This window comes from Chaetomium strumarium (genome assembly GCF_033439665.1).
Source record: "Chaetomium strumarium strain CBS 333.67 chromosome Unknown B0T15scaffold_3, whole genome shotgun sequence".
NCBI lineage: Eukaryota > Fungi > Ascomycota > Sordariomycetes > Sordariales > Chaetomiaceae > Chaetomium > Chaetomium strumarium.
In genome coordinates this window covers 1,600,902-1,623,167 of record NW_026944431.1, presented here as the reverse complement: position 1 = coordinate 1,623,167, position 22,266 = coordinate 1,600,902, and the positions used below count along the sequence as shown (strand labels likewise).

General features: G+C 55.8%; 9 protein-coding genes across 9 annotated transcripts; 6 read left to right on the top strand and 3 right to left on the bottom strand.

The window, feature by feature from the left end:
• The first annotated feature begins 1,202 nt into the window (after positions 1-1,202).
• Positions 1,203-4,102, top strand: B0T15DRAFT_152512 (glycoside hydrolase family 92 protein). The gene is made up of 5 exons (XM_062862017.1): positions 1,203-2,380; positions 2,441-2,591; positions 2,646-2,711; positions 2,761-3,233; positions 3,306-4,102. The coding sequence occupies exons 1-5, from the start codon at positions 1,284-1,286 to the stop codon at positions 3,991-3,993; spliced, it is 2,475 nt and encodes an 824-aa protein (XP_062722561.1). The 5' UTR covers positions 1,203-1,283; the 3' UTR covers positions 3,994-4,102.
• Positions 4,103-4,521: 419 nt separating this feature from the next.
• On the bottom strand, positions 4,522-6,344 carry B0T15DRAFT_152532 (uncharacterized protein). Its single transcript, XM_062862018.1, has 2 exons — positions 6,144-6,344; positions 4,522-6,047 (listed from the first exon to the last, which is right to left on the bottom strand). The coding sequence occupies exons 1-2, from the start codon at positions 6,168-6,170 to the stop codon at positions 4,596-4,598; spliced, it is 1,479 nt and encodes a 492-aa protein (XP_062722560.1). The 5' UTR covers positions 6,171-6,344; the 3' UTR covers positions 4,522-4,595.
• A 680-nt stretch (positions 6,345-7,024) lies between these two features.
• Positions 7,025-8,246, top strand: B0T15DRAFT_528228 (uncharacterized protein). The gene is made up of 2 exons (XM_062869025.1): positions 7,025-7,638; positions 7,707-8,246. Exons 1-2 carry the CDS (start codon positions 7,441-7,443, stop codon positions 8,124-8,126), a joined length of 618 nt encoding a protein of 205 aa, XP_062722559.1. The 5' UTR covers positions 7,025-7,440; the 3' UTR covers positions 8,127-8,246.
• A 62-nt stretch (positions 8,247-8,308) lies between these two features.
• B0T15DRAFT_552828 (tetrapyrrole methylase) lies at positions 8,309-9,362 on the bottom strand (the record flags this gene model as incomplete). The annotated part of the gene is made up of 2 exons (XM_062870307.1): positions 9,100-9,362; positions 8,309-9,037 (listed from the first exon to the last, which is right to left on the bottom strand). The coding sequence occupies exons 1-2, from the start codon at positions 9,232-9,234 to the stop codon at positions 8,309-8,311; spliced, it is 864 nt and encodes a 287-aa protein (XP_062722558.1). The 5' UTR covers positions 9,235-9,362.
• Positions 9,363-9,398: 36 nt separating this feature from the next.
• Positions 9,399-10,360, top strand: B0T15DRAFT_528225 (uncharacterized protein). The gene has a single exon (XM_062869024.1). It carries the CDS (start codon positions 9,485-9,487, stop codon positions 10,193-10,195), a length of 711 nt encoding a protein of 236 aa, XP_062722557.1. The 5' UTR covers positions 9,399-9,484; the 3' UTR covers positions 10,196-10,360.
• A 395-nt stretch (positions 10,361-10,755) lies between these two features.
• On the top strand, positions 10,756-11,636 carry B0T15DRAFT_152472 (ubiquitin-conjugating enzyme E2). Its single transcript, XM_062862016.1, has 2 exons — positions 10,756-11,057; positions 11,164-11,636. The coding sequence occupies exons 1-2, from the start codon at positions 10,883-10,885 to the stop codon at positions 11,526-11,528; spliced, it is 540 nt and encodes a 179-aa protein (XP_062722556.1). The 5' UTR covers positions 10,756-10,882; the 3' UTR covers positions 11,529-11,636.
• On the bottom strand, positions 11,637-13,457 carry B0T15DRAFT_152467 (glycosyl transferases group 1-domain-containing protein). The gene is made up of 2 exons (XM_062862015.1): positions 12,952-13,457; positions 11,637-12,892 (listed from the first exon to the last, which is right to left on the bottom strand). The coding sequence occupies exons 1-2, from the start codon at positions 13,184-13,186 to the stop codon at positions 11,745-11,747; spliced, it is 1,383 nt and encodes a 460-aa protein (XP_062722555.1). The 5' UTR covers positions 13,187-13,457; the 3' UTR covers positions 11,637-11,744.
• A 136-nt stretch (positions 13,458-13,593) lies between these two features.
• On the top strand, positions 13,594-15,847 carry B0T15DRAFT_152340 (cation efflux family-domain-containing protein). Its single transcript, XM_062862013.1, has 2 exons — positions 13,594-14,568; positions 14,633-15,847. Exons 1-2 carry the CDS (start codon positions 14,030-14,032, stop codon positions 15,729-15,731), a joined length of 1,638 nt encoding a protein of 545 aa, XP_062722554.1. The 5' UTR covers positions 13,594-14,029; the 3' UTR covers positions 15,732-15,847.
• A 3,765-nt stretch (positions 15,848-19,612) lies between these two features.
• Positions 19,613-21,083, top strand: B0T15DRAFT_152422 (uncharacterized protein). Its single transcript, XM_062862014.1, has 3 exons — positions 19,613-19,827; positions 19,883-20,696; positions 20,816-21,083. The coding sequence occupies exons 1-3, from the start codon at positions 19,789-19,791 to the stop codon at positions 20,977-20,979; spliced, it is 1,017 nt and encodes a 338-aa protein (XP_062722553.1). The 5' UTR covers positions 19,613-19,788; the 3' UTR covers positions 20,980-21,083.
• The last annotated feature ends 1,183 nt before the right edge of the window (positions 21,084-22,266 follow it).

Genomic DNA, 22,266 nt, shown 5'->3' with positions numbered 1-22,266 from the left:
CCGAGACAATGGCGTCTTTCAACGCGGAGCAGTTGGAGCTGGAGAAGTTCATTCGTTCCTCGGCGCACGCCAACAGTCGGGACGATCATCTCATGGTCCGAGTCCATCGAACACTTGGTCTCCAGGAAACGATGGGGCCTGAACGCTGGGTTTCGTCTCTCGCAGGAAGGTGAGATGCTCTGCCGGACATGTGCTCTTCAGCTTGTACGCCCCTTCCTTCCACAGTATTTGTTATGGTATCTAGACAATCGATCGGGTAACTGCGTCTGCCGTGCAACCGTGGCCGGTGCAAGGCCGATTGCCATCCGTGGTGTTTAGATCTTTGCGAGCTGGCGGCAGGAGAAGGCGGACGCTTTGGACTTTGCGACATGGCAAAGCCAATGTTGTGAATTGTGTGGGCATGGCAAGACACGCACAATTTCCGGATGCACTACAACTGGCATAGTTGTACGTAGTATGGAGTAGACCGAAGTCTTGTTGTAGATCAAAAATGGTGGCTGTCGGCGATTTGGCTGTGGACTTGGAAGGGCTCGTCGATCTGGGGGTCCACTTTTGGCAGGTTCCGCATCAACGGGTTGTTGATCTTAGCGCAACGGGGAAGGTGGCGTCCAGCACTGCTACTGATTTGATTGGGTGATATGATTGCAGCCGATGTCACCGTTCCTTCTGCAACGGCCCACATGAATTGAACCCCTGCGAGCCCTGTTGATCCCCGTTCACACTCTACACTATTCAACCGTACTTCGCACACCTGCTCCCTCCTGTCTCGCGAAAGGGGCTTCTGATTTTAAATAGTGAGGTAGGATGAAGCTCTAAAATACGGTGCTGCTGTCATACCAGATTGGTTGTTGAACGTTTCAGCAACGATCGTCATGGGGAAGTGACACGGCAAGCGCAGACATAACTGCCCTGTATGTATGTGAGTCGCTGCCCCTTTGTGGTCTCCAAAGCTACGGTACCTGCAGCAGGTAGGTACGGTACCTGCCTTAGGTATGCCAGTGTAAGACATGTATTGTATTGCACATGCCCATTGTGCAATGCAACGCGAGACGCAAGTGAATCTCGGTCGGCAGCTTCCTATCTTGTACTTCGCGTCTCTGTAACCGTTGCAGGCGGGTAGGTGCTCATGGGAAGCAGCTGGCAGTAACTATGTCCCAGGTCGCTGTTGCCGTCCGTGGCTGTCTCCATCATGACGTTAAATACAGGCGCATCCCGCGAACAGCCAGGACCGGCCTGACCCACGGCGACCGTCAGCTACCATCGCCGCCGGACACACAGACGCCATGAACATGATCCCCCGCCTCGTCTCCTGCTGGTTAGCCCTCGCGGGCACAGCGCTCACGCGGGACGTCTTCGACCCTCTTAGCTACGTCGACCCGTTGATCGGCGCCAGCAATGGCGGCAATGTGTTCCCTGGGGCCTCTCTGCCCTACGGCATGGCAAAGGCAGTGGCTGATACGAATAGCGGAAGCAGACAGGGCGGGTTCACTATGGATGGGTCCGCCGTGACAGGCTTCAGCATGATGCACGACAGCGGGACCGGAGGCAACCCGAGCCTGGGCAACTTTGCCTTGTTCGCCTATGCCAATTGCCCTGGCGGCGACATCAACCGGTGTGCCTTTCCCAAGAAGACCCGCGCTGCCTTTGGGGGCTTCCGCAACAGGGACGTATCCGCAAAGCCCGGCACCTTTGGCATCACTCTGAACAGCGGGATTCGAGCCGAGATGACCACAACCCACCACGCCTCCCTCTTCAAGTTCTCTTTCCCGACGGACGGTCCTGACGGCGAGCCAGCCAAGCCTCTCATCCTGCAGGATCTCACGGACCTGGCCGACTCCAGGCAGGATAACGGTACGGTGACGGTCGATCCTGCAACAGGACGCATCACCGGCAGCGCCCGCTTCCTGCCGAGTTTTGGTGCTGGGAGTTTCGAGCTGCACTTTTGCACCGACTTCTCCGGGGCGAAGATACTGGACAGTGGCATCTTTGTGAACAGCCGTGCCAGCACCGAGGTTCAGACGCTGACGATCTCGCGATCGATCAATGGGTATCCGCTCCCAGGGGGTGCTTTTGTACGGTTCAACTCGGGAGCAGAGCCGATCTTGGTCCGTACTGCTACCAGCTTCATCAGCGCTTCCCAAGCTTGCCAGCATGCCGAGAAGGAAATCCCCCACTTCGACTTCACCGCTGTCTCCGAAGCGGCGACAAAGGCGTGGAGGAAGAAGATGAGCCCGATCAAGGTATCGACCAGCAAGGTCAACGGCTCGATGTTGACGAACTTCTACAGTGGCATCTACCGAACCATGATCAACCCGCAGAATTACACGGGTGAGAACCCGCTCTGGTCCAGCAACGAGCCGTATTTCGACTCCTTTTACTGGTGAGCAAGCATGGGCGACATAACTAAGTTCTGACGCTGGCGCTAACCTGAGCTCGTCAGCATCTGGGACCAGTTCAGATCCCAGCTTCCATTCTTGACAATCATGGACCCAACAGCCGTGACAGAGATGGTTCGCTCGCTGATCGACACCTACCGCCACTTGGGATGGCTCCCAGACTGTCGGATGAGCCTCAACAAGGGCTACACCCAGGTGACCAGCACCCACCAGGACGTCTCTCCGCCCCACGGCTGCTGACCTTGCCAGGGCGGGTCCAACGCTGATGTCGTGCTGGCCGATGCATTCGTCAAGGGACTCAAAGGCGGTATTGATGTGAGGCACTGAATCCCACCCCATGCCGAAGATGCTGACTCGGTAGCAGTGGGATGATGGCTACGCTGCCGTGGTGAAAGACGCCGAGGTCGAGCCGTACGACTGGTGTTGCAATGGTCGAGGAGGGTTGGACTCTTGGAAGGCTCTTGGCTACATCCCAGTTCAGGACTTCGACTACAAGGGCTTTGGTACTATGACCAGAAGCATCTCGCGGACGCTGGAGTACGCGTACAACGACTTTTGCATCGCTCAGATGTCCGCTGGTCTGGGAAAGAGTAGTGACACGGAAAAGTACCTGGAGTCAAGCGACAACTGGCAAAACCTCTTCAAAGCCGACCAGCCCTCAGTCTGGTGGAACGGCACCGACACCGGCTTCACCGGTTTCTTCCAGCCTCGGTACCTGAACAAGACATGGGGCTTTCAAGATCCCCTAAACTGCAGTAACCTCGACTCCTTTAGCGTCTGCTCCCTGCAGAACACGGGACGCGAGACCTTTGAAAGCAGCATCTGGGAATATGGATTGTACGTAACGGCCCTCACACTATGCCCAATCCATCATCCTTCGGAGCTAACATACCTCACCTATGCTGACAGCTATGTCCCGCACGACCAAGCAACCCTCATAACGCTCTACGGCGGGCCTGACGCATTCGTAGCCCGCCTCAACTACCTGCACGACAGCGAGATAACCTACATCGGCAACGAGCCCTCCTTCCTGACCGTCTTCCAATACCACTACGCAGGCCGCCCGGCCCTCTCCGCCCTCCGCGCGCGGTTCTACATCCCCTCCTTCTTTCAACCCACCCCGGCCGGTCTCCCGGGCAACGACGACAGCGGCGCGATGGGCTCGTTCGTGGCCTTTGCCATGATGGGCCTGTTCCCGAACCCGGGCCAGGACGTGTACCTGATCACGCCGCCCTTCTTCGAGGAGGTGAACATTACGCACCCGCTAACGCGCAAGACGGCGCGGGTGCGCAACGTCGGCTTCGACCCGTCCGACGCGCAGAAGGTTTACATACAGAGCGCCACGCTCAACGGGGAGGCCTACACCAAGAACTGGGTGGACCACTCATTCTTCACCGAGGGGAAGGAACTTGTCCTGACGCTGGGCCGCAACGAGAGCGCGTGGGGCACCAGGACCGAGGACCTGCCGCCCAGCCTGGGCAACTATGAAGGGTTTGGCGGTGGTGCTAATAGCACGGTGTTGGCGAGGGCGTCGGCTCTCTGGGGGAAGAGGGGGTATAAAGGGGATTTTGAGATGAGAAACAGATATGGGACGTGAGACTGACTCGTCGTTAATAGTAGACATCAGTAGGTAGCTGTTGGTCAGCTCAGCAATCGCCGGCTCCTCGGCCAGCAAGCTTGGTATTTATTCTCATAATTACCTGAGTTTGACTTAACTAGAACTTACTTTACCAAGTTAAAACATCACATCCACCAAGCGACTTCGCTGGGCTCATGACAACACAATTGAGACTTCATGTGAGTTCCTCTGCAACATGATCTCATCAGAACTCGAGGCCATGTTCGAAGCCATCATTAGAGCGACACTGAAGCCGACCTACGGGTATCTTAACATCGACCGGAGAGTCCAAATACACCGCATGTTAGGCCTTTTTCTCTCCTTTCCGCCATCGCCAGTTAGTTCCCGGTCTAAACGCCGCGCTAATCCCATAGCATACCTCCTGTATCTTCCCTATGCTGCAAAGCCATCGGGCACTAAAAGCAATACATGATTTTGTAAACAGCACAGACTAAGCTCTGTCGTAGGCAATAAGTTCCGCGGCACCAAAGGTCCAACTCAAGGCTGCAATTAAGCACCTGGATGCACCAATTGCCTATATCATTCCAACAGACATAAGCAGATGAGGGGAGAGAACAGCATCAGTGATCCCCAGGAGGCCCATGCATAATACCACAACCGGGGCAGATAAACTCCGATATATCATACTCGTCTTCATCGGAGTCATAGTTGTCGTTGTCAATTGGGAGGCCGGTAAGCCGGTCAAACTCGTTCCAGATGCGCTCTCCGCTCTCCTGCGACATAGGCACACGCTTCCAGATGGTCCGGCGTCGCTTCCACTGAGACACGGGATGCCCTTCTTCTGCTGGAGCCGGCGGCATTCTGTACGACCCTGCGTGTCCATCGCGATGGCCACGGGGGCGCTGTGGACTTGCTGGCTTGTCTTTAGTGCGAGCATGTTCATCGGCGAGGAATTTCCATGCGCGGATCACCCTGGGATACCACAAAGAATCCCACCTCTTCCGGCCTGCCAATGGACGGAGCTGGTTTCGGCAGTAGACGAAGACGGGATCAGAGTCTAGGCGGACCCCATCGTCCTTGACCATTCCGCAGAGGTGCGAGCCCATTTCCTGGCCCCAGTGGCACTCCGGAAGGCCTGTGAGTTGGATTTCATTCAGCGTACACCCGAGGTCGTGAGCAGCGAGATCATGTAGGGCCGTGCCTCTTGGAGGAGTGAGAAACTCATCGGGGAAGTTAACAAAATCCATCCGCAGCCGCTCCAGATTCGGCAATAGCCGGGGGCGTGGCTGTCCCTTAGGATGATTGGGGTCAAATGGCGGACGCAAAGCATCGAGGAAGTCGACGACCTGATCCCACGTGTAGCTGCGAAAGCCCTTGCGTGCTAGGTTCTTTTCCCTAGTCCGCTTAATGACCTTGAGGGTGATTGGACTGTCGTATGCATACCCGGGTGAGGGGAAAGGGGCAAAATGTTTCCGTTCCTCATCGTCGTAGTAGCGGGCGATGATGCGAAGAGTGATCTGCTTTATCGCCATGCGATGTTTGAGACTGAGGTTGGCGAAGTTGCGTAGAGCGATGTGGCTGGTGAAGATGAACGTGTTGTTGCGCCATAAGAAGCGAGTCCCTTCGACAAAATGGGCTCTGCAGGTGGCCAAGAAACCAATGGCAAGTTGCGTTCCCCGTCTTCTCTCCTCAGCAGTAATGTTGTCTTTGCTCAACGTGCAGAGGGGGTCGATGATGGGGAATCTGCTGGTCATGGCGTATTCCAGGATGAACAGTTGGATCTCCATGGGCAGTGTCGGCAGTCGCCGACCCTCATGGGCAAGCCGCCCCGGGCCCGTGGACGAGCGGGTCCGCATCCTCTTGGAAGGCGGAGATGGTGAGGACCATGTGCCTCGGGTCCGGTCGTTCGGGTCCAGAGTCAGCCGAGGATCCCAGGAGATGCCGTTCTCACGGAGAAGCTTCTTAAGGCGCAGATTCTCAGCCAAGAGCTGCTTGTTCTGGACTTGAGCGGGATGATTACACCAGGCCTCGGCCTGCTCTTCTTGGTCACGGTACTCAAACGGCCGAACGAGCTGTAAGATATCATTAGCATGGCTTCAGGACTGACCGTTTCGCTCTGACGATGCTCTAGTTACGGGCGTACGCGAGGGTTGCAGGCCGCTACTTACATCATCATCAGAATCATCCCAATCCATGTCGACTATGTAACGGGCTATGAAGCCTCAACAAGCACAAGGTGCAAGCGAGACCCGAGTTTCGAGCGTCACAGGTCGCTTGCCGGCCCAACAAACCGCCAACTGACCGGCGTAGCAGTCGGTAACAATGGCGCAATCAGATGACAGATGAGTTGGTTGTCCAGTGTTGCAGTTGCGGTGGGTGAAATGAAGCAGCTGTGAAAAGGATGAAGGAAAGCGTCTTTATCCTCCCGAGACTGCCGCTTGGATGCCAGGGTCGTTTGTTGGCTGCGATGAAAGCTGATCCGCGAATGTGAACGGTTGCTCGCTCGAACCAGAAAATCGGCGGGCGCCGTCTTATCCCCGCTTCTAGGACGCTGGGCGACGCGGGATGTAAAGGTGGCGCCAAACAACATGAAGCAGAGGGAACTTGAAGTTTTTCACAATGCTGAGCCCACGCAACCCCGAGAGATCAGAGACTTGATGGGCCAAGCAGGAGTGACTGCAGCGGGAGGCGGGTGCGGGTGATGCGATTGCTAAGTTCATTCTGCAACTGCAAGTTCCCCGGCGACCAGTCAGACTCACTTGCCTAATTTGGACATCCAGGTTTGGCAACACACGAGGGGCTCATTGCCTGGCAAACCTGGAAGTAATAAAGAAACGCCTGAAAGACCACCTAAAAAAGAAGATTGATGAGATCTGAGACATATTTCGGGAAGCTATGGAAACTGCCTGTATCTCATTGACACTGTGAATGTCTCAATGGCCGCCGATGCGGTAGAACATGATTGCCGGATTCTGGATGTAGTCCTGTAGAATAGTTACCTACACTCAATACATACCTTACATACCATACGCAGACGGCAACGCTTACACGACCGTACTCATCACCAAGTTAAGTACACTAACGTTACAGTGGTTTGAGTGTTGTGGCCAAGAAATCTAATGTAGATGCCTCTATGAGCCTTCCCTTTGATCAGGTGGTTTCTCCGCAGGCCTTGAAAGCTGTACTGTGGTAGATGAAGCAGGTATTGTAATTGATATGATGCGCGGTGCCTGACGTGATATAGTAGGACACTGCAGAGGTCTCGGTGGGGTTTGGAAACGATGATGGCATAACTTCCATAGAAAGAAATGGTTACATCATTGTCAAGCACCCGCAACTTCGCCTCCCCGGTATTAATGACCAAGAAACTATAAAAATTAGGAGCAACTCTTGCTCAAGGTTCAGACACATCCTACACCCAGCAAAGAACGCATTTTAGTAGAAGAACACAACTGAAACACCAAGATGGCTGAACAGAAGACCGAGTACTCCATGAAGCATGCCGATCCGTACAAGGAGGCCAACCTTGACACGACGGTGTCCCTGGAGCAGAAGATCCAGGACCTCAGTGCCTTCATGAACGCCTGCAGGTTCGCGATGATGACCACCCGCGATGCCAAGTCCGGGAACTTGGTGTCGAGGTGTATGGCACTTGCAGCCCAGGTAGGTCCTCGCCAGGAGGCGATGCCTGAGTAACGACGATGACGACATGTACTCATCGTGTTTTTCAGGAAACTGGTGGGATCGACCTGCTCTTCCACACAAATATCGAGTCTGGCAAGACGGACGATCTCGCCAGCGACTCGCACATCAACATCAGCTTCCTGAACAACTCGGGAGATTGGGCGAGCATCAGCGGCACGGCCAATGTGGTAACGGATCGGTCTCTCGTCCAGCAGCACTATAGTCAGCATCTCAAGGCCTGGTTGGGAGACCTGGGAGATGGTACCCATGACGGAGGCCCGAATGACCCGCGCATCGGCATCATCCGCGTCAAGACATCCACGGCCCATTACGCCATCTCTGGCAAGACCATGCTTGGGCAGATGGCACAAGTCGCCCAGGGTGTCATCACGGGGAAGCCAGCCGCGGTCAATAAATTGCGAGAGATCAGCGAGGAAGAGGTCAAGCAGTGGAGATCGTCCCATTAAGAATTGCTCCGGTTTCCATCCTGTACGGTTAAGTAGTAGTACGTTCGTTTGGACACTTGCACGGAGGGTCGTTGGAATCCGGACATGAACACGTGGAGGTAACACCCAAGCTAGTCCTAGCTTCAAAGATTCAGTTGTTCCAACTAGAATGGCATAGTGGCTTGGATTTGACTTGAATTCACTTACTGCTTGCCGGCGTAATCTGACTTCCATATTCTGTCCCAGTTCTCCTTGTTGACAGCGAATTCGCGGACAAATTCATGTTCCAGCTCATGAGTTCTCCTTCCCAGGAGAACCAAGCTGTGCAGCGGTGGGCCAAGCATATCGTCTACGTCACCGAGCTCCTGCAGCGTACCGGCAACAAACTTCTCTGTCTTGCCACCCACGCGAGCAGCACCGATGGCTAGACTGTTTGGCCCATAGACGCCTTGGCCCTTCTCCTCCTCAATTTCGAGCATCTGCCTCGCGCAGGTGCCCACCGTCATGTAGCGTGGCGGCTCGTAGATCTTCCTGCCACGGGCCAGGTTTTCCAGGCTCTGCTCCTTGACCTTGATGTCGAGGAGAATGAGGGTGTGCAGGCCTATGTCCCTGTTCTCTTTGATGCGATCGTAGAAGCTGGCTGGCCGCCAGTTATCAGTGAAGAAGACCATGCTGACCGTCTGGCCGAAACTGTACAGCTGGAGACCCGTTGCGCCAATCCCGGACAAGATGGAGGCGTTCGGGACAGTCCGAACCGGGACGCCGAGTTCGCGCGCGCGAAGAACCAAATCAGTGTGTGTTGTCGCACCAAATGGGTCACCGACGACCAGAAAAGCCACGTCGACATTTGCGGCATCGCGAAGGATCTCGTCGCTGTTCGACTCGACCATTTCACGGTCGGCAACTACGATGGAGCGCCCATAGTAGGATTCCTACTGCGAATTGGAGTTAGCCGTGGCCTGGAGGGGCAGGACAGCAGAAGCATGTGACGGACAAGAACAGACTGATCCACGAGTAGGATGCTGGTATAAGCCTCGAGGTACACCCGGGAAGCCTTCTTCACTATCTCGAGGCCCTTGACGGTGATATCCGTCTCGTCTGAGAGCCCGAGACCGACAAGGTAGAGCATCTTGTGTGGTATTCGACGCGCAACAATCAAGCTCCTTTGAATAGTGCTCCGAGCCCAATTGCAATAGGTAAGTCTCACATGCGACTCGAATGTCAAGATAAAACATTTACCCCGCCGAAGCTTTTATTGTGGGCTTCCTGGTCATTCGTTATCTTATCACTGATTAATAGGCCCGTTGCCCTTGCCGAAGCTCCAGAGAAACACGACGGGATCTTTCACCAGAGAAACAACACAAATACAGCTGCCCGTCATGTCTAATAAAGGCTCCGCATACGGCCAAGCGGCCGGCGACACGGATTTTAGGAAAAAGTACGATCTCGACGAGTATGCCGCCAAAGCCAAGGAGCGCGAAGCCGCCGAGAAGGAGGAGCGCAAAGCACGCTGGGAAGCCAAGATGGCGGGCAAGAAATACTACAAGCCCATGGACGGGACCGAGACGCTCACGACGGCGCGTAACGCCACCCAGGACTTCAGCAAGCTCGTCGGCACATCGACGCTGGTGCCCGCAGGGGCGGGAGTGGGCAAGCGTGGGCGCGGCGCCGGCTTCTACTGCGAGGCGTGCGACCTGACGTTCAAGGACAACCTGCAATGGATAGAACATACCAACAGCATGCAGCACCAGCGGAACATTGGCGCGACGGGCGAGGTGCGCAAGGCGACCGCGGAGGAGGTGCACGCGCGCATCGAGGCTCTGTGGGAGCGGGAACAGGAGCGCAAGCGGGAACAGGTTATCTCGCTGAAGGAGAGGTTAGAGGTGAGGAAGGAGGAGGAAGAGAAGGAGAGGGAAGAGAAGAGGCGGAAACGTAAGGAGGTGGAGGAGCGGAGGAGGCTGGAAAAGGAAGCTGCGCTCAAGATCAAAACTGAGTACGGCGAGGATGTACGAATCGAGGGCGAGCACGACGAGGACGACATGATGGCTGCTCTTGGATTCACAGGGTTTGGGACCACTGCAAAGAAGTGATATTCATACCACCATGGCCATCAGGACAGAAGATTGTATTCCATGTGAAATTACGAAAGATACCAAGCATAGGTCGGCGTTAGGGGTTGGGGTTGGATGGAATTTACGATGAGGAATTGTGTGCACCGTGGCAATACTTTACATTGGGCTGTGCTGAAAGACGGCTACGGAGCCTAATCTATTTAGTAGGTTTGTGTGCACATAAGGAGTACCTACCGACTTGTTTGATGCTTGTGTTTGTCCCTCTGGGCCTGCGTACAGGGCGGAAGTATCGTATGCTGTCGAGTCGGTGTGTATTTTATTCTTTGTACTGTACTACGGCCTTCCAGTCCCGGTACGGATAGGACCCCGCCATTCCGGCCGGCAAGGGATGTCTAGTTCCAGAAAACTCGCCATGACCGGGCCACCTTCTCAGAGTGTCATCTTCACCTAGCTAGGCACTACAACTGGATATTCGTCATTCTGCACCTTTCTTGTACATACGAATCTACACCTGACCGTTTGGCGAGATTTCCCAGTATTCTCTTAGAAGCCCAAGATTTGACACGCGAGCGGTTCGCTGCCCCGCACCCGATCTCCAAGACACGGACAGGCGCTGGCAGGCTTATACGCCACGTCTTTACGGGGACTGAGAGGAAGAGAGGAGGATATAATCCCTTACGAGGCGCGGAGGACGATTCTGCAACCATGGCCAGTTCATCCGGTATCTCGGCCGCGGCGGCTTCCCTCCTCAAGCGGCAACTGAAGGAGATGCAATCAGCCAAGGACATCCCCGGCATCTCGTGTGGCTTGGTAAACGACAGCAACATATTTGTGTGGGAGGTCATGTTGATGATCAATGACGACTGCAAATACTACGGCGGTGAGCTTTTTTATCCTTTGCTCTGCATACCATACCGCTCACTACCCACCCTCCATCAATCATCCTCGTCAAGCCCCTTTGACTAACCACTTCTACGGCCGAACAGGCGGCAACTTCCGCGCACACCTCACCTTCCCCCCGACGTACCCGCACATGCCCCCAAAGATGGTCTTTCAGAAGCCCATACCCTTCCACCCCAACATCTACGCGAATGGGGAGCTCTGCATCAGCATATTGCACCCGCCTGAGGAGGACAAGTTCGGCTATGAGGCGGCTAGCGAGCGGTGGAGTCCTGTGCAGACGCCCGAGACGATCCTCCTGAGCGTCATTAGCTTGTTTGAGGACCCGAACGACGAGAGTCCCGCGAATGTCGAAGCAGCTAGGTTGCTTCGCGAGGAGAGGGAAGGCAAGAGCAAGGAGTTCAGGAGGCGGTGTCGGAAATGTGTGAGGGAAAGCTTGGGCGAGGACTGAGAGGCTGTCGGAAGGAAGGCGTGTAGTCAAACCTGGGCTTAGCGGAGAACAGACCGGATATCCGCCAGGGTGCTTATTGCGTATCTGCTTCGGGGTGGGGCTGGAGGAACAGCGGCAAACAACGCGACTCTCCTGTACTCCGCTAAAAGAAAAGCCAAACATAAGCCGTAGCTTCGGCGCCATCGTCTCGCCCGCACGAGAAGCGTTGAGGCGTCCTCATGACACTAGTCCCAGGACCGTGCCCACCTTTGAATCCCACTCCTCGTCCCACCGCCTACTCCCCTCCTTCACAGCTCCTCTTCGCAACCTCTCCAACTCCGCGCCCCCGCCGTCGCTGAGCAGATGTAGAAGGATCTCGGCCAGTTCCTCGGCTGTTTCAAATCCCCTTCCATTCTCTCCTTCCCTGACCAACTCCCCAAAACTCTCGTAACCAGAGTACGCCACCACCGGCAGGCCCGCGCCAAACATGTCCACAACCTTCATCGGTAGATCGACGCCCGAGCTGCTCATGTGCAGACAGATCCCCAGATCCGCACACGCCAGCAGACCGGCGTAGTCGCCAAATGGCAGGAAGGCCGCCACGACCCTCACGTTGGGCAGCTTCCCGGCCGCGGTGAGCTCGGCGATCTTTCGCAGGTAGAGTTCTTTTTGCGGGCCCTTGCCTGTTATCACGGCCAGGATCGGCACTGCCATCGGTGTGGAGGAGGCAGGAGCGTGCGCGTACTGCTCCAGCGCATCTAGCAGGAGGGAGAAGTCCTCGTCGGGGGTCCAGCTTGTGCTGCTCACCACGAGGCGCATGGTGCCATCCAGGAGATTGGGGATCAGCTCCTTCTCTGGGTCGGGGAGGACCCGCTTCAGAATCTCCTCTCTCGCCGAAGGCGACGGGAGCGGCTGGAAAAGCGCCGCGGGTCGGTCGTGCACGGCCAACATGGGTTGAGCGATAGAATACGGCGGGCTACGCAGCTGGCGCGCCATTGCCTGAGTTACTGTGAGGTGGAGAGAGCCCAGCCGGCCGAAGTAGCATTCGTAGAGTTTGGAGAGCGCAACGAGCGGGTGCTTGGGGCCTCGAGTTCCCGCCAGGATGGACCAGCCGTAGTTGTGCCAGTCGATTATCAGCTTGCTATTGCGCAGGAAGCAGATCAAACCGGCCACGGCGAGGGTCGGGATGGATGGCGGGTTCTGGACCAGGATCCATTGGGCTGGTGGCACGTGGCTGAGGAGGCCGGCGAGGTGGGAGACTTGATAGAGGACCTTCCACGGGGCAAATAATATGAACGGAATGGCCGCCGGTCTGCACGGAGGCGTGGGAAGGGGGTTGATTGTGATGTTGGGATTACCCACAACGTCCGGATGGGGTGAGGTTTCTGAGTCGCATGTTAGAACTCTCATTTATCTGGAGACTCCCGTGAGCCTAGAAGCTTACCGAGATACCCGATCAAGTTCACCTTTCCCCCATGTTTGGCTACGCTCAAGGCATGATATGTCATGCGGGGGCTGCGTCCAATGTCGCCTAGGACTAGAACATGGACGGATACGGGTCCTTCCCTCGAGCCCGCTGGAGGTCGATTGTACTTGGTAAGTGTGAGCGTTAGGTAGGCCGCAAGAGCTGCCAAGGTGAATATGCAAAAGAGAGCCGAATAGATCAGCAACGTGATCATCTTGGCATGCCCACAACGCGCCCCGCGAGCAGTCTCGGTTTTGAGTTGCAGACCGCCGGGCCGCGGGAGTTGGGCGAGGTCGGGCTCACGGTATTTCGTGAAGACCTGGTTACCTAACGAATGGCTGGGTGTGCAACATCCCAAAAGAGAAACATTCAAGACCTGTCGTGTATCCGTACTCGCATCTCTTCAGCCTCCCGTCAGCCCGGTTCCAGAGGTTCAGTGAACCGTGTCCCCGGCTCGAGGCTGTTGGAGAACTTGGAGGTCCAATTGGCGGCGTGGTCTTGGCCAGCCTTTCATGCACTTGGCCCAGTTGCATGGGATGGCGCAGATCGCATGCATACCGCCAATCAGAGCTCAAGATATGGACCCGCCAGGAACCAGCCTTCCCCACATCTCAGGGGCTAGGCTAAGATCGCAGGTAAGGAAGGCGGCGACGGTGTAACTCGACAGGGGCGTCATGGAGGGACAACGGAGAACAATCAAGACCGAGACGTGCGGCGGGCGGTGTTGGTAATCTCACCTCCAGCAATCCAACGCTCAAGACGGGAGCGGCGGTTCAGTGCTTACGTAGTGATTGGGCCTGGTGAAGTGAACCTGGCTGTTGTTGCCCTCGCCGATAGTGCTAACTTTAACTAGCTTCGCGGTCCTCGATCCAGCACATCGAACTCGGCCCACATTCGAGCGATCGCCGCGGAGAGACAACCCGACCAGTCACTCCCTCTTGGCCTCCGCCAATGTTTCCCATGCCCAACAACAGGTGATACCAAGAGCGCCGACGCTCTTCCTTGGTCTGGGGGTCAAGCAAATCTGCAGCTTTGAACGAAGTTGCGGGAAGACACGATGGCGTCCTCCTTCGCCTTGCCCGCTTCAACGATTTCCCACCATCACCACCATGGGTCGGACAATGCCTGCTCCCACTCGCACTCCTCGTCTTTGAACTCCTTGAGTCCCTCGCGGAATCGCAAAGAGCCGCGGCCGGCCGGCGCCCACTCTCATGCTCGGAACCATCATCATGACCACAACCATTCCCACTATCGAGCAAACACGAACCTTCCCATGCAAATAAACGTCCCCCCTCCATTAGCGCCCAGCGCGCAATGGAAAATAGAATCAACTCCCGGGGGGAAGACACTGGTATCACCAACCGCTGCCAGCTTCGATGCCGCTGGTGTGTATGAGCCGCCGGTCGACTCGGGGTCGCGTTCGCATTCACATTCACATTCACATTCGCATCCACATTCGCACCACGACCCCCACAACAATCACCACGCACCGCGCTCGAGGTTTACGGAGCTCTTGTGTTCATATACCTCCGGGTGGCCATTGTTCCACACGGTGTTGCTAGAAAAGGACTCCAGACGGATATTCTACTTCATGAGGTTTGTGGGAGTCCCAGTTTTGGAAGCGGGAGGAGGCAGATTTGGTTAACTGCGAGACTCACAGCTTGAACCTAGCCTTTATGATGGTACAGGCTTTCTACGGGTACGTGACGGATTCGCTTGGCCTTCTCAGTGATAGCGTCCACATGTTCTTCGACTGTGTCGCCCTGGCAATTGGGCTCTTTGCCGCTGTGGCAAGCAAATGGCCTCCCAGTGAAAGATTCCCGTATGGCTTTGGGAAGATTGAGACCCTGAGCGGTTTCGGCAATGGGGTTTTCCTGATACTGATCAGTGTGGAAATCATGTCCGAGGCTTGCGAGCGGATAATCGAGGGCAGAGAGACAAAGAGGCTCGGAGAGCTGTTTGTGGTCAGTACCCTCGGCCTGGTGGTCAACTTGGTGGGCATGATGGCATTTGGCCACCACCACCACGGGCACGACCATGGCCACGGCCATTCACATGGCTGCAATGGGCATGCTCATGGTCACCAGCATCCTCACGACCACGATCATGACCACAGTCACTCGCACAGCCATGGGCCTTCCAGCGAGAAGCACGGGCACGCCCATTCCCACTCGCACTCGCACTCGCACTCGCACTCGCACTCGCACTCGCACTCGCACGACAACGAAAACATGTACGGCATCTACCTCCACGTGCTAGCCGACACGTTAGGAAGCGCCGCCGTCATCGTGTCGACAATTCTCACCCGCTTTTGGAAGTGGTCGGGCTGGGACCCGCTCGCATCCTTCCTCATCGCGGTCCTGATTCTGCTCTCAGCCCTGCCGCTGGTGAAGTCGTCCGCGCGGAGGCTGCTCCTCACGATCCCGCCCGAGGTCGAGTACAACCTGCGCGACACGCTCTCCGGCATCACGAGCCTGCGAGGCGTCGTCGGCTATGCGGCGCCCAAGTTCTGGATCGACGACCGGAACACCGGGAAAGGGTCACAGCAGAATCGGCTGTTGGGGGTGATGCACGTCGTGGCGGCGAGGGGCGCAGATATGGAGGACGTGCGTGACCGGGTGCGGAATTATCTCCTCGAGCACGGCATCGACATCACCCTTCAAGTGGAGCGGGAAGGCGATACGAGCTGCTGGTGTGGAGTGGGTCGGAGCCCGCTGGCGCAGTCGCATAGGTCGAGTAAGAGTGTCGGCATCTTCTAGAGGGCGTGGGTGGTGCGTCGGCGCGGAGCTGGTCAGGATACGGATTCGGCGATCTTGGATGTCGGTTGGTTTTGTCTGTGGGTAATACCGGTTGGCAAATTTCCCGCCATGGTTCGTTTAGATGAGGTTGGTATGTACACAGGACAGTACATTCATGCCGTCGAAATTGGGTTATCTGTGTGGGCTTGGAGATCCATTTTCCGACTTGCATTTTCCGGGGGTGATACGGGGGTCACAGTTCGTTGCCATCGATCAGGAGAGATATACCAGGATCCTTTTCGCTTATTGTTGTATTTATTGCCAGCTCGGATGCGAAGGACGATGATGCTGAGACATAGGGGAAAGTACACCATTTCCGCGGGAACAAGTACCCCAGTCCATGTGGCGCAAACCCGTTCGTGCAGCGGATTTCGAGCGAGAGGCCAGCAAGAAGGGGGCCTTTGGGACGCTCCCCAGGGCGAAGAGACAGTTGCGCAACTGAAAGGACGAGGACGATCGGATGGAGGATGAAGATACGCCGCGAAACCGCCCTTTGTTTCTTGCGGGACGTTGACACGCACCAAGCCCTTGTCTCGCTAACCGCTGACGCCGAGGGAGAGGGGGGACGAATCTGCCGTCCGACGAAGTTCGAGGCTGAGAACGGACAATGGATGGAGGCGGTCGGCTGGTCGGATACTAGGCTCGGCATGGATGAACTGTCCTCGAATAGTGCTGTACATGGGAAGGATTTGCGACAAGCCCGGACCAGGGAGGAGTGATCAGTGACCACGGTCCCTACGCCTGAGCCAAAGGCCATCCATCACCACCGGAAAAAGGGGGGAACGTTTGTCAACCACAGCTGAAGATTTGTCATACCCCCGGCTCAGTTTGCCGCAGCTCAGTCGTGATCGTGGTGATCCGCGGAGGCAGCTTGGTCCTGCTGTGCTATATGCAGAGTGTATCGCGGTTGCGGAAAAGAGGGTCATACATGGATACGTACACTGCTTTCAAGCTGGGCGGCACGGCAGCAGATCTCGGCGCGGCGTCAGAGCAGCTGACCTTCCGTGTGTTGGGAGGACTCAGGTTGAGTTCTCCTGGAGGAGTTCGGTCGGACCGGGTACTCGGCACGCTAGACCATCGTCAGGGCCGACTCCCCAGTTCCCGCCACATACCGAAGCTTCGGTACACCGAGCGAAGCCACTCCATGGTGCACCCGGCGGCAGTCTCGCCATTGCGTTAGTAGCAGCCCTTTGTCGATTGGGTCTCTCAGACCTCCCCAAGTCTCTCTTCCCCACGGCCGGGTCTCAAACCTCCGGCGTCCGGCACGGGGGGTGTCTGGTATTGGGTGTTTGACTGTCCGGACAGAGCCGCACTAGAACTGCATACGGGCCTTCTAGTCCGGTTGACTTACACTCCATTAGCATCCAAGTGAGATAGTGGGCTTCTCACAGACGCGGGGATTGGCCCAGGCCCAGATGCAACGAACCAGATGACTTCGAAATCCCCTATCGGGCCCCTCCTCATTATCCGTAGACTGACCCCGCGAACTGCACTTTGTAGGTGAGTCTCTTGGGGTTTCTCTCGGCCAAGACGGGTTTGCTGAGGTTCTGCGGCACGAAGCGATGCCGAAACCGATGGTTACGCGCTTTGAGCAAGGGAGTTGAGGGTTGTGGGAGGTGAGGCTCTGCGGTCAAACGGGTATTTAGTTGGCATTGACCTGAGAGGAAGGGGGTGTTGTTTATAAGAAGGCCGTCCGTTCATCTTTCTTAACGAGAACCTGATCCGAACTTGGAACATTCGCGGCCCTGACTTACACGCGGAAAAACACACATCGAACCCTAACCCACCACGGCAATACATCTCGCAATGGCCTGCCCTCTTACCTCCCAGGAACCAGCTGCCTTCCGTACTGCCAAAGAGGCAGCGGACGAGGTTGTCAGACCAGACATCGAATGGATCCCTTCGTTCTCAAGACATTCAAAGAGCGGGTCGAGAGACTCCAAGTGCTCCACCCGAAAGGCCGCACGACTCTTCCCTCCGGATGACCCGCCCTATTCTGAAGGAGCCAAATCAGGGCGCACAAGAAGTTCTCTGGCTGCATCGGGCCCGACCTTCAGATCTTAGCCACCTTGCCTGGCTTCCAGCGGCGAGGCCACGCGTCTTCGCCGTGTCGGTGGGGGATGGAAGTGGTCCGCAGGGATCTGCTTAATCACATCTCGGTGATGGCCAATCCAATGGGATATGAGCTGTACAGCTGGTTAAGGTCGGAACGTTTACTATCCAGGTACGCGGTGAAACGGAAAGGTTGGTGCTACAGGCCATGCTCTATAGGCCGCGGAAGCGGTGGAGGGAACCATCTCTTGATGATGCAGATCGCAGATGGGTGTTGTAAGGTTTCTCGGATTGGCGTGAAACGGGTGGCTGGGGCTCAGCTCGGCCTCGGCAGTACCATGCAAAGATTGTTGAGGAGTAGCTCCATCACTATTGACCCAGGCTGTTTGATGATATTGCTGTTGTTTGTTGACGTTTTTGGCATCATGCCACACAATTGGCCGGCAGTCTGTGAACTTCATTGGGTGGTGCAGCTGTCACGATTTCCGCTTGACTTGGGTAGTATAAATCAACAGTAAATACTAGGTGCCGGCTCATCTTCGTTCGAATTGCCAATTGGATAAAGAGCCCTGGGTTGTGTTGTGTTGTCTTGACCTGCAATAAACTACAGGATAATCCCTTGTCTCGAAGCGCAGCATGGTGAAATCGAGCATCCAAACCAAGCATCCCAAACGTGGCTCGACAGGATGCTGAGGGAAATGATTCGAAGGAACTTGCCGGTGGCGTGATAACTACCTCCTGAAAGCTCCTGTTGGGCGTTGGTCCCCTTCAGCAGAGGCTGAGCGGCGTGTTGGCGTCCACTCGTTTAGGCATGGAACGAGGGGTTGGCACAGCACAAGGAAAGATGTTACCTAGACGTCCGAGCCGCGTAGAAATTTAGCATCAATCGGCAAGTTAATCGTCCGATCCATCGTCGAGATGTGTTCTTCTCACACTCTCCACTTTAGATAGATATGTATTGACTTCGTTCGTTTCGAGTCTGGGCTTAGTTGAGCGGGCCCGTTGTGGTGCGTTAGGCCCCGATTTGAGGACTAGGTGGGTTACAACGCTACCTCTATCCGTACGTTAGGGTGTCCTCCTCGACAACCAACTCGAGACCGGTATTAAAGGTTACTGCACTGACGATCACCATAGCTCCAGATTCACTTAGCTATTGTGCCAAACTAATGATTGACTTGGAGGCTTTCAGATCTTTAGAGCTGAGAGGCCCGTGTCATAGGTTTCATGCTAATAGATAAAAATTCTTTGGAAAACACGCGATTCCGGCTTTGTCCGGCGGTGGACCGGAGCGGGAAGTGGGGCCTGCAGAAAGGTACCGACGGATAAAAGTGGGCCCAAGCGGTTCCTCTGCTGATGCTGCATCATCATCGAACCGAACTGTCCGCCAGAAACCAAACAAATCTGTTCCCGGGGATGATAAGGTACCCTCATGTCCATCGGGCACCATATCCGAAACTGGGAAGAAAACGGTGGTGTGCTTTCAAGGATACGGGATCATATGAGAGACGAGACAGCATCGAGATACCGCCGAAGGCGCCTAAATTTCCTACAGCAACCGGCTCAATCACATGTTTCTCGTGGCCAGGGCCCAGGGGTAACTCTAGCCGGGCCTGAGCTTTCCTCCCACGTCTACCACACATGGAGGCACGTTTCTGTTCAGGGCAACTTTCACGACACATACATGCCGGCGGCCATTTCCGGGCTCTCGCGACCACGTTTGAGTCGCAGCTCCGAAAAGTCCCTACTCGACCCACCCCTGAGTACGTCCCATCATTTGGCCCTGTGGGCCTTTGATACAGCTATATCTATCATGGATCGTTCGTCAAGATGAACCAGGCAGTTTTCTCTTGGTACCCGAGCTTGCCAGCAGAGAGTCTGGACGTGGCCCATTCATGACTCGCATACATTAGCGTTCAAGTTGCTCTCAGACATCATTTCCCCACAAGGCCCCTAACATACTTCAACAATGTATCCTCCACCCAGTCTTAGCTCATTACCCAACGAGGTCCGCTCCCCTGGTCCCATCTCTTGAGGTTGGATTTCGCTGACAATCACCACAGCTCCTGATCTCGATCCTCTCCGAGCTCCCAACTCCCTCCCTCTTACCACTCATCGTGGTCAGCCACCGCTTCTACTCGGCGACGCTTCGCGTCCTCAAGCACCGCCTGAAGCACGCCACCTCTCAGCGGGATCACCGCCTAGTGCTCAAGTGCTTCCATCCAGCCGATGAGTTCCGGGCGCCTCACTTCTACTGCAACTATCTCTTCACCGATAGCTTTGATGGCGTGGAAGCAGAGGCAGTTGGTGTCGACCCACGAAGGGCCCTACCAGGGTCAGGCCGCTCAACCGGCCTCAGGGGGATTTACTCGCACTTTCGGCCGGTAGTGGAGGACGAGAACCGGCCTTCGGACGCGCAATACCAACGGCGGGAAAGCATTCGGCACCCCGAGAAGGACGGGCCACGACCGACGGTTGATGTCTACCTAGACCCGGATGAGCTCTTCTCGCAGCTGTGCACCGTCCCGAAGTTGGTCCAGATGGGCCCCAAGCCCGGACTGTTCGGGAGCCACGTCAACGTGGTCGATGGGCTAATCCGCGTGTGGCGTGATTGGTTGGCCGCGCAGGCGAGCCGAGAGACGCCGGCAGCAGGAGATGCTTGCGAGGCGCCGGTGCTGTGGGCCGACTCGGACCGAGACGTGGGACTGCGCTTCCGCGTCACAGAGAAGGATGTCCGTGGCGAGCAGGACGTGCTTGTAGCACGTGACGACGAGCTACCGGTCGCGTACCGGCTCGAATTTGAGGAGCTGCTGGTGCGGAGCAGTAAGCTGCTCGAGATGGTGGAGAAGTCAGAGGCGCGGGAAGCGCAAACGGAAGGTAAGATCAGAAAGCCCCCAAGCCCCTTCCATGATGCAAATTTGGTCAAGCATGAAAAACGACACATGGGTTGCCTGTTCACGCCGTGAGTGCCACGGCTGAGATGGTTCATTTGCTAGCGGGACTGAAACATAGCGTTTCGGTGCTGTTCCGTTCTAGCTGTATGCCATCTAACCGTTGCAGTTTTCTGGGATTCCGAGTGTTGGCGGCGGAGGCTCTCTCGCACATCCCTTTAGCTCATCGATCGAAAGGAGTGATGGTCGAAAGATGCCCTAGCGTATAACCAGGCGGGACTACAACATGCACTCACTTCCTCTTGGGTAGAAGATTTCACTGACAGTCGCCCCACGTTTAGGTTACAGTTATTTCTTTGACCCCCGGGAGCTCATCTCATATCCGCCTCTATATCTCTACCATTCGAACTCCCCTACCAACATCTTAGGTTCCCACTGGGCACCTGCGCTCGAACTTGTTGGTGGCGCCTAACGAACATGACTGGTGGATGTGCCGCTCGACCACATCGGCTCAGTCTGAGACGGGGAACAAGCCCAGCTGCGCTTCATCAGGGATGGCTTGTTCATGCGACGACAGGTGACTCGAGCATTGCTGGTGACGATAGACTGTTCATAAACATAGAGCCTTGGGCGCCGGGTTCGCAGAAAGACCTAAAAAAAGGAACTGGTAACGGTACGGGATGAGCAGATAGACGAGATCGGCGTTACGAGGGGTGGGTTGTTTGGTGATCCGAGGAGGGCTTCAAGATAGGTGCAGCGAAAAGCTTGAATAAGTGGACTCATGATGGCCGTCTCCTAATTTTGGGTTCAATTGAAAGCATTGCGCCTTCCCCGGCTGCAGTGATGCTTGCTCGTCCTTGTAACTGGCGCGACCGAGCTTCATCACATTTATGCGTTTCTGATCGGGGGATCTTGGGGCTGGAACCGGGTAAAGCGATGGCCCGAGCCACTGACTGATAATGCCTTTACATACCTAGGTACTGTGTAACTCCCAAGAGAAAACATCCTTCAAACACTGGATTGATCAACATCTTCTAGTCAAACTCGTCTCGAGCGGGCGTCTTTAGAAGACGGAGTAGCGGTAGTGTTGCAACCAACCACCTCCACTGCACCAAGGATGAGTGAACTCGTTTTTGGCAAACTGTAGCAGTGCTTGACAGATCGAGAAGACGGATGCTGCAGGTTGACTCCTTGATTCCTCTTTTGGTGCAGCGACGCCCCAAATGGATTACTTTAAGGCTTTTTAAGCTGCAGATGCCGTGTAGTTGGGGATTAGGTACGGTACCCCCTGTTGTTTACGCGGAGCGTCCCAAGAAATATACAACGGTGACTGGCTGGCGAGGATCCGAGTCTAGCGGTGAGGATACGGCCCTGTGAAATGCTTGGAGTGCTGAGAGCGGCAAATGCAGTTGCTCGATGCAGAAGGAAAGAAGGAGCTTGTAGCTGGGAAACTCGGCCCAAACTGGCAGGTGCCGTCCCGAACTGCGAAGTGACATCGTCCGGAAAATGCCGTTTCGCCACCCATGTCACCCCCACTCTTCCCCCAACTCCTCTCC

What these genes read in the sequence shown, in the direction of transcription:
- B0T15DRAFT_152512 (XM_062862017.1), top strand. Translation starts at nt 1,284, where the DNA reads ATGAACATGATCCCCCGCCTCGTCTCCTGCTGGTTAGCCCTCGCGGGC. An exon ending in TATTTCGACTCCTTTTACTG is followed by an intron (nt 2,381 to 2,440) that starts GTGAGCAAGCAT and finishes TGAGCTCGTCAG; the next exon opens with CATCTGGGACCAGTTCAGAT. An exon ending in GACTCAAAGGCGGTATTGAT is followed by an intron (nt 2,712 to 2,760) that starts GTGAGGCACTGA and finishes ACTCGGTAGCAG; the next exon opens with TGGGATGATGGCTACGCTGC.
- B0T15DRAFT_152532 (XM_062862018.1), bottom strand. Translation starts at nt 6,170, where the DNA reads ATGGATTGGGATGATTCTGATGATGAT. An exon ending in GGGATGATTCTGATGATGAT is followed by an intron (nt 6,048 to 6,143) that starts GTAAGTAGCGGC and finishes GATATCTTACAG; the next exon opens with CTCGTTCGGCCGTTTGAGTA.
- B0T15DRAFT_528228 (XM_062869025.1), top strand. Translation starts at nt 7,441, where the DNA reads ATGGCTGAACAGAAGACCGAGTACTCCATGAAGCATGCCGATCCGTAC. An exon ending in GTATGGCACTTGCAGCCCAG is followed by an intron (nt 7,639 to 7,706) that starts GTAGGTCCTCGC and finishes CGTGTTTTTCAG; the next exon opens with GAAACTGGTGGGATCGACCT.
- B0T15DRAFT_528225 (XM_062869024.1), top strand. Translation starts at nt 9,485, where the DNA reads ATGTCTAATAAAGGCTCCGCATACGGCCAAGCGGCCGGCGACACGGAT.
- B0T15DRAFT_152472 (XM_062862016.1), top strand. Translation starts at nt 10,883, where the DNA reads ATGGCCAGTTCATCCGGTATCTCGGCCGCGGCGGCTTCCCTCCTCAAG. An exon ending in CGACTGCAAATACTACGGCG is followed by an intron (nt 11,058 to 11,163) that starts GTGAGCTTTTTT and finishes ACGGCCGAACAG; the next exon opens with GCGGCAACTTCCGCGCACAC.
- B0T15DRAFT_152467 (XM_062862015.1), bottom strand. Translation starts at nt 13,186, where the DNA reads ATGATCACGTTGCTGATCTATTCGGCTCTCTTTTGCATATTCACCTTG. An exon ending in GAACTTGATCGGGTATCTCG is followed by an intron (nt 12,893 to 12,951) that starts GTAAGCTTCTAG and finishes CATGCGACTCAG; the next exon opens with AAACCTCACCCCATCCGGAC.
- B0T15DRAFT_152340 (XM_062862013.1), top strand. Translation starts at nt 14,030, where the DNA reads ATGGCGTCCTCCTTCGCCTTGCCCGCTTCAACGATTTCCCACCATCAC. An exon ending in CGGATATTCTACTTCATGAG is followed by an intron (nt 14,569 to 14,632) that starts GTTTGTGGGAGT and finishes CGAGACTCACAG; the next exon opens with CTTGAACCTAGCCTTTATGA.
- B0T15DRAFT_152422 (XM_062862014.1), top strand. Translation starts at nt 19,789, where the DNA reads ATGTATCCTCCACCCAGTCTTAGCTCATTACCCAACGAG. An exon ending in TTAGCTCATTACCCAACGAG is followed by an intron (nt 19,828 to 19,882) that starts GTCCGCTCCCCT and finishes CAATCACCACAG; the next exon opens with CTCCTGATCTCGATCCTCTC. An exon ending in GCGGGAAGCGCAAACGGAAG is followed by an intron (nt 20,697 to 20,815) that starts GTAAGATCAGAA and finishes TTCATTTGCTAG; the next exon opens with CGGGACTGAAACATAGCGTT.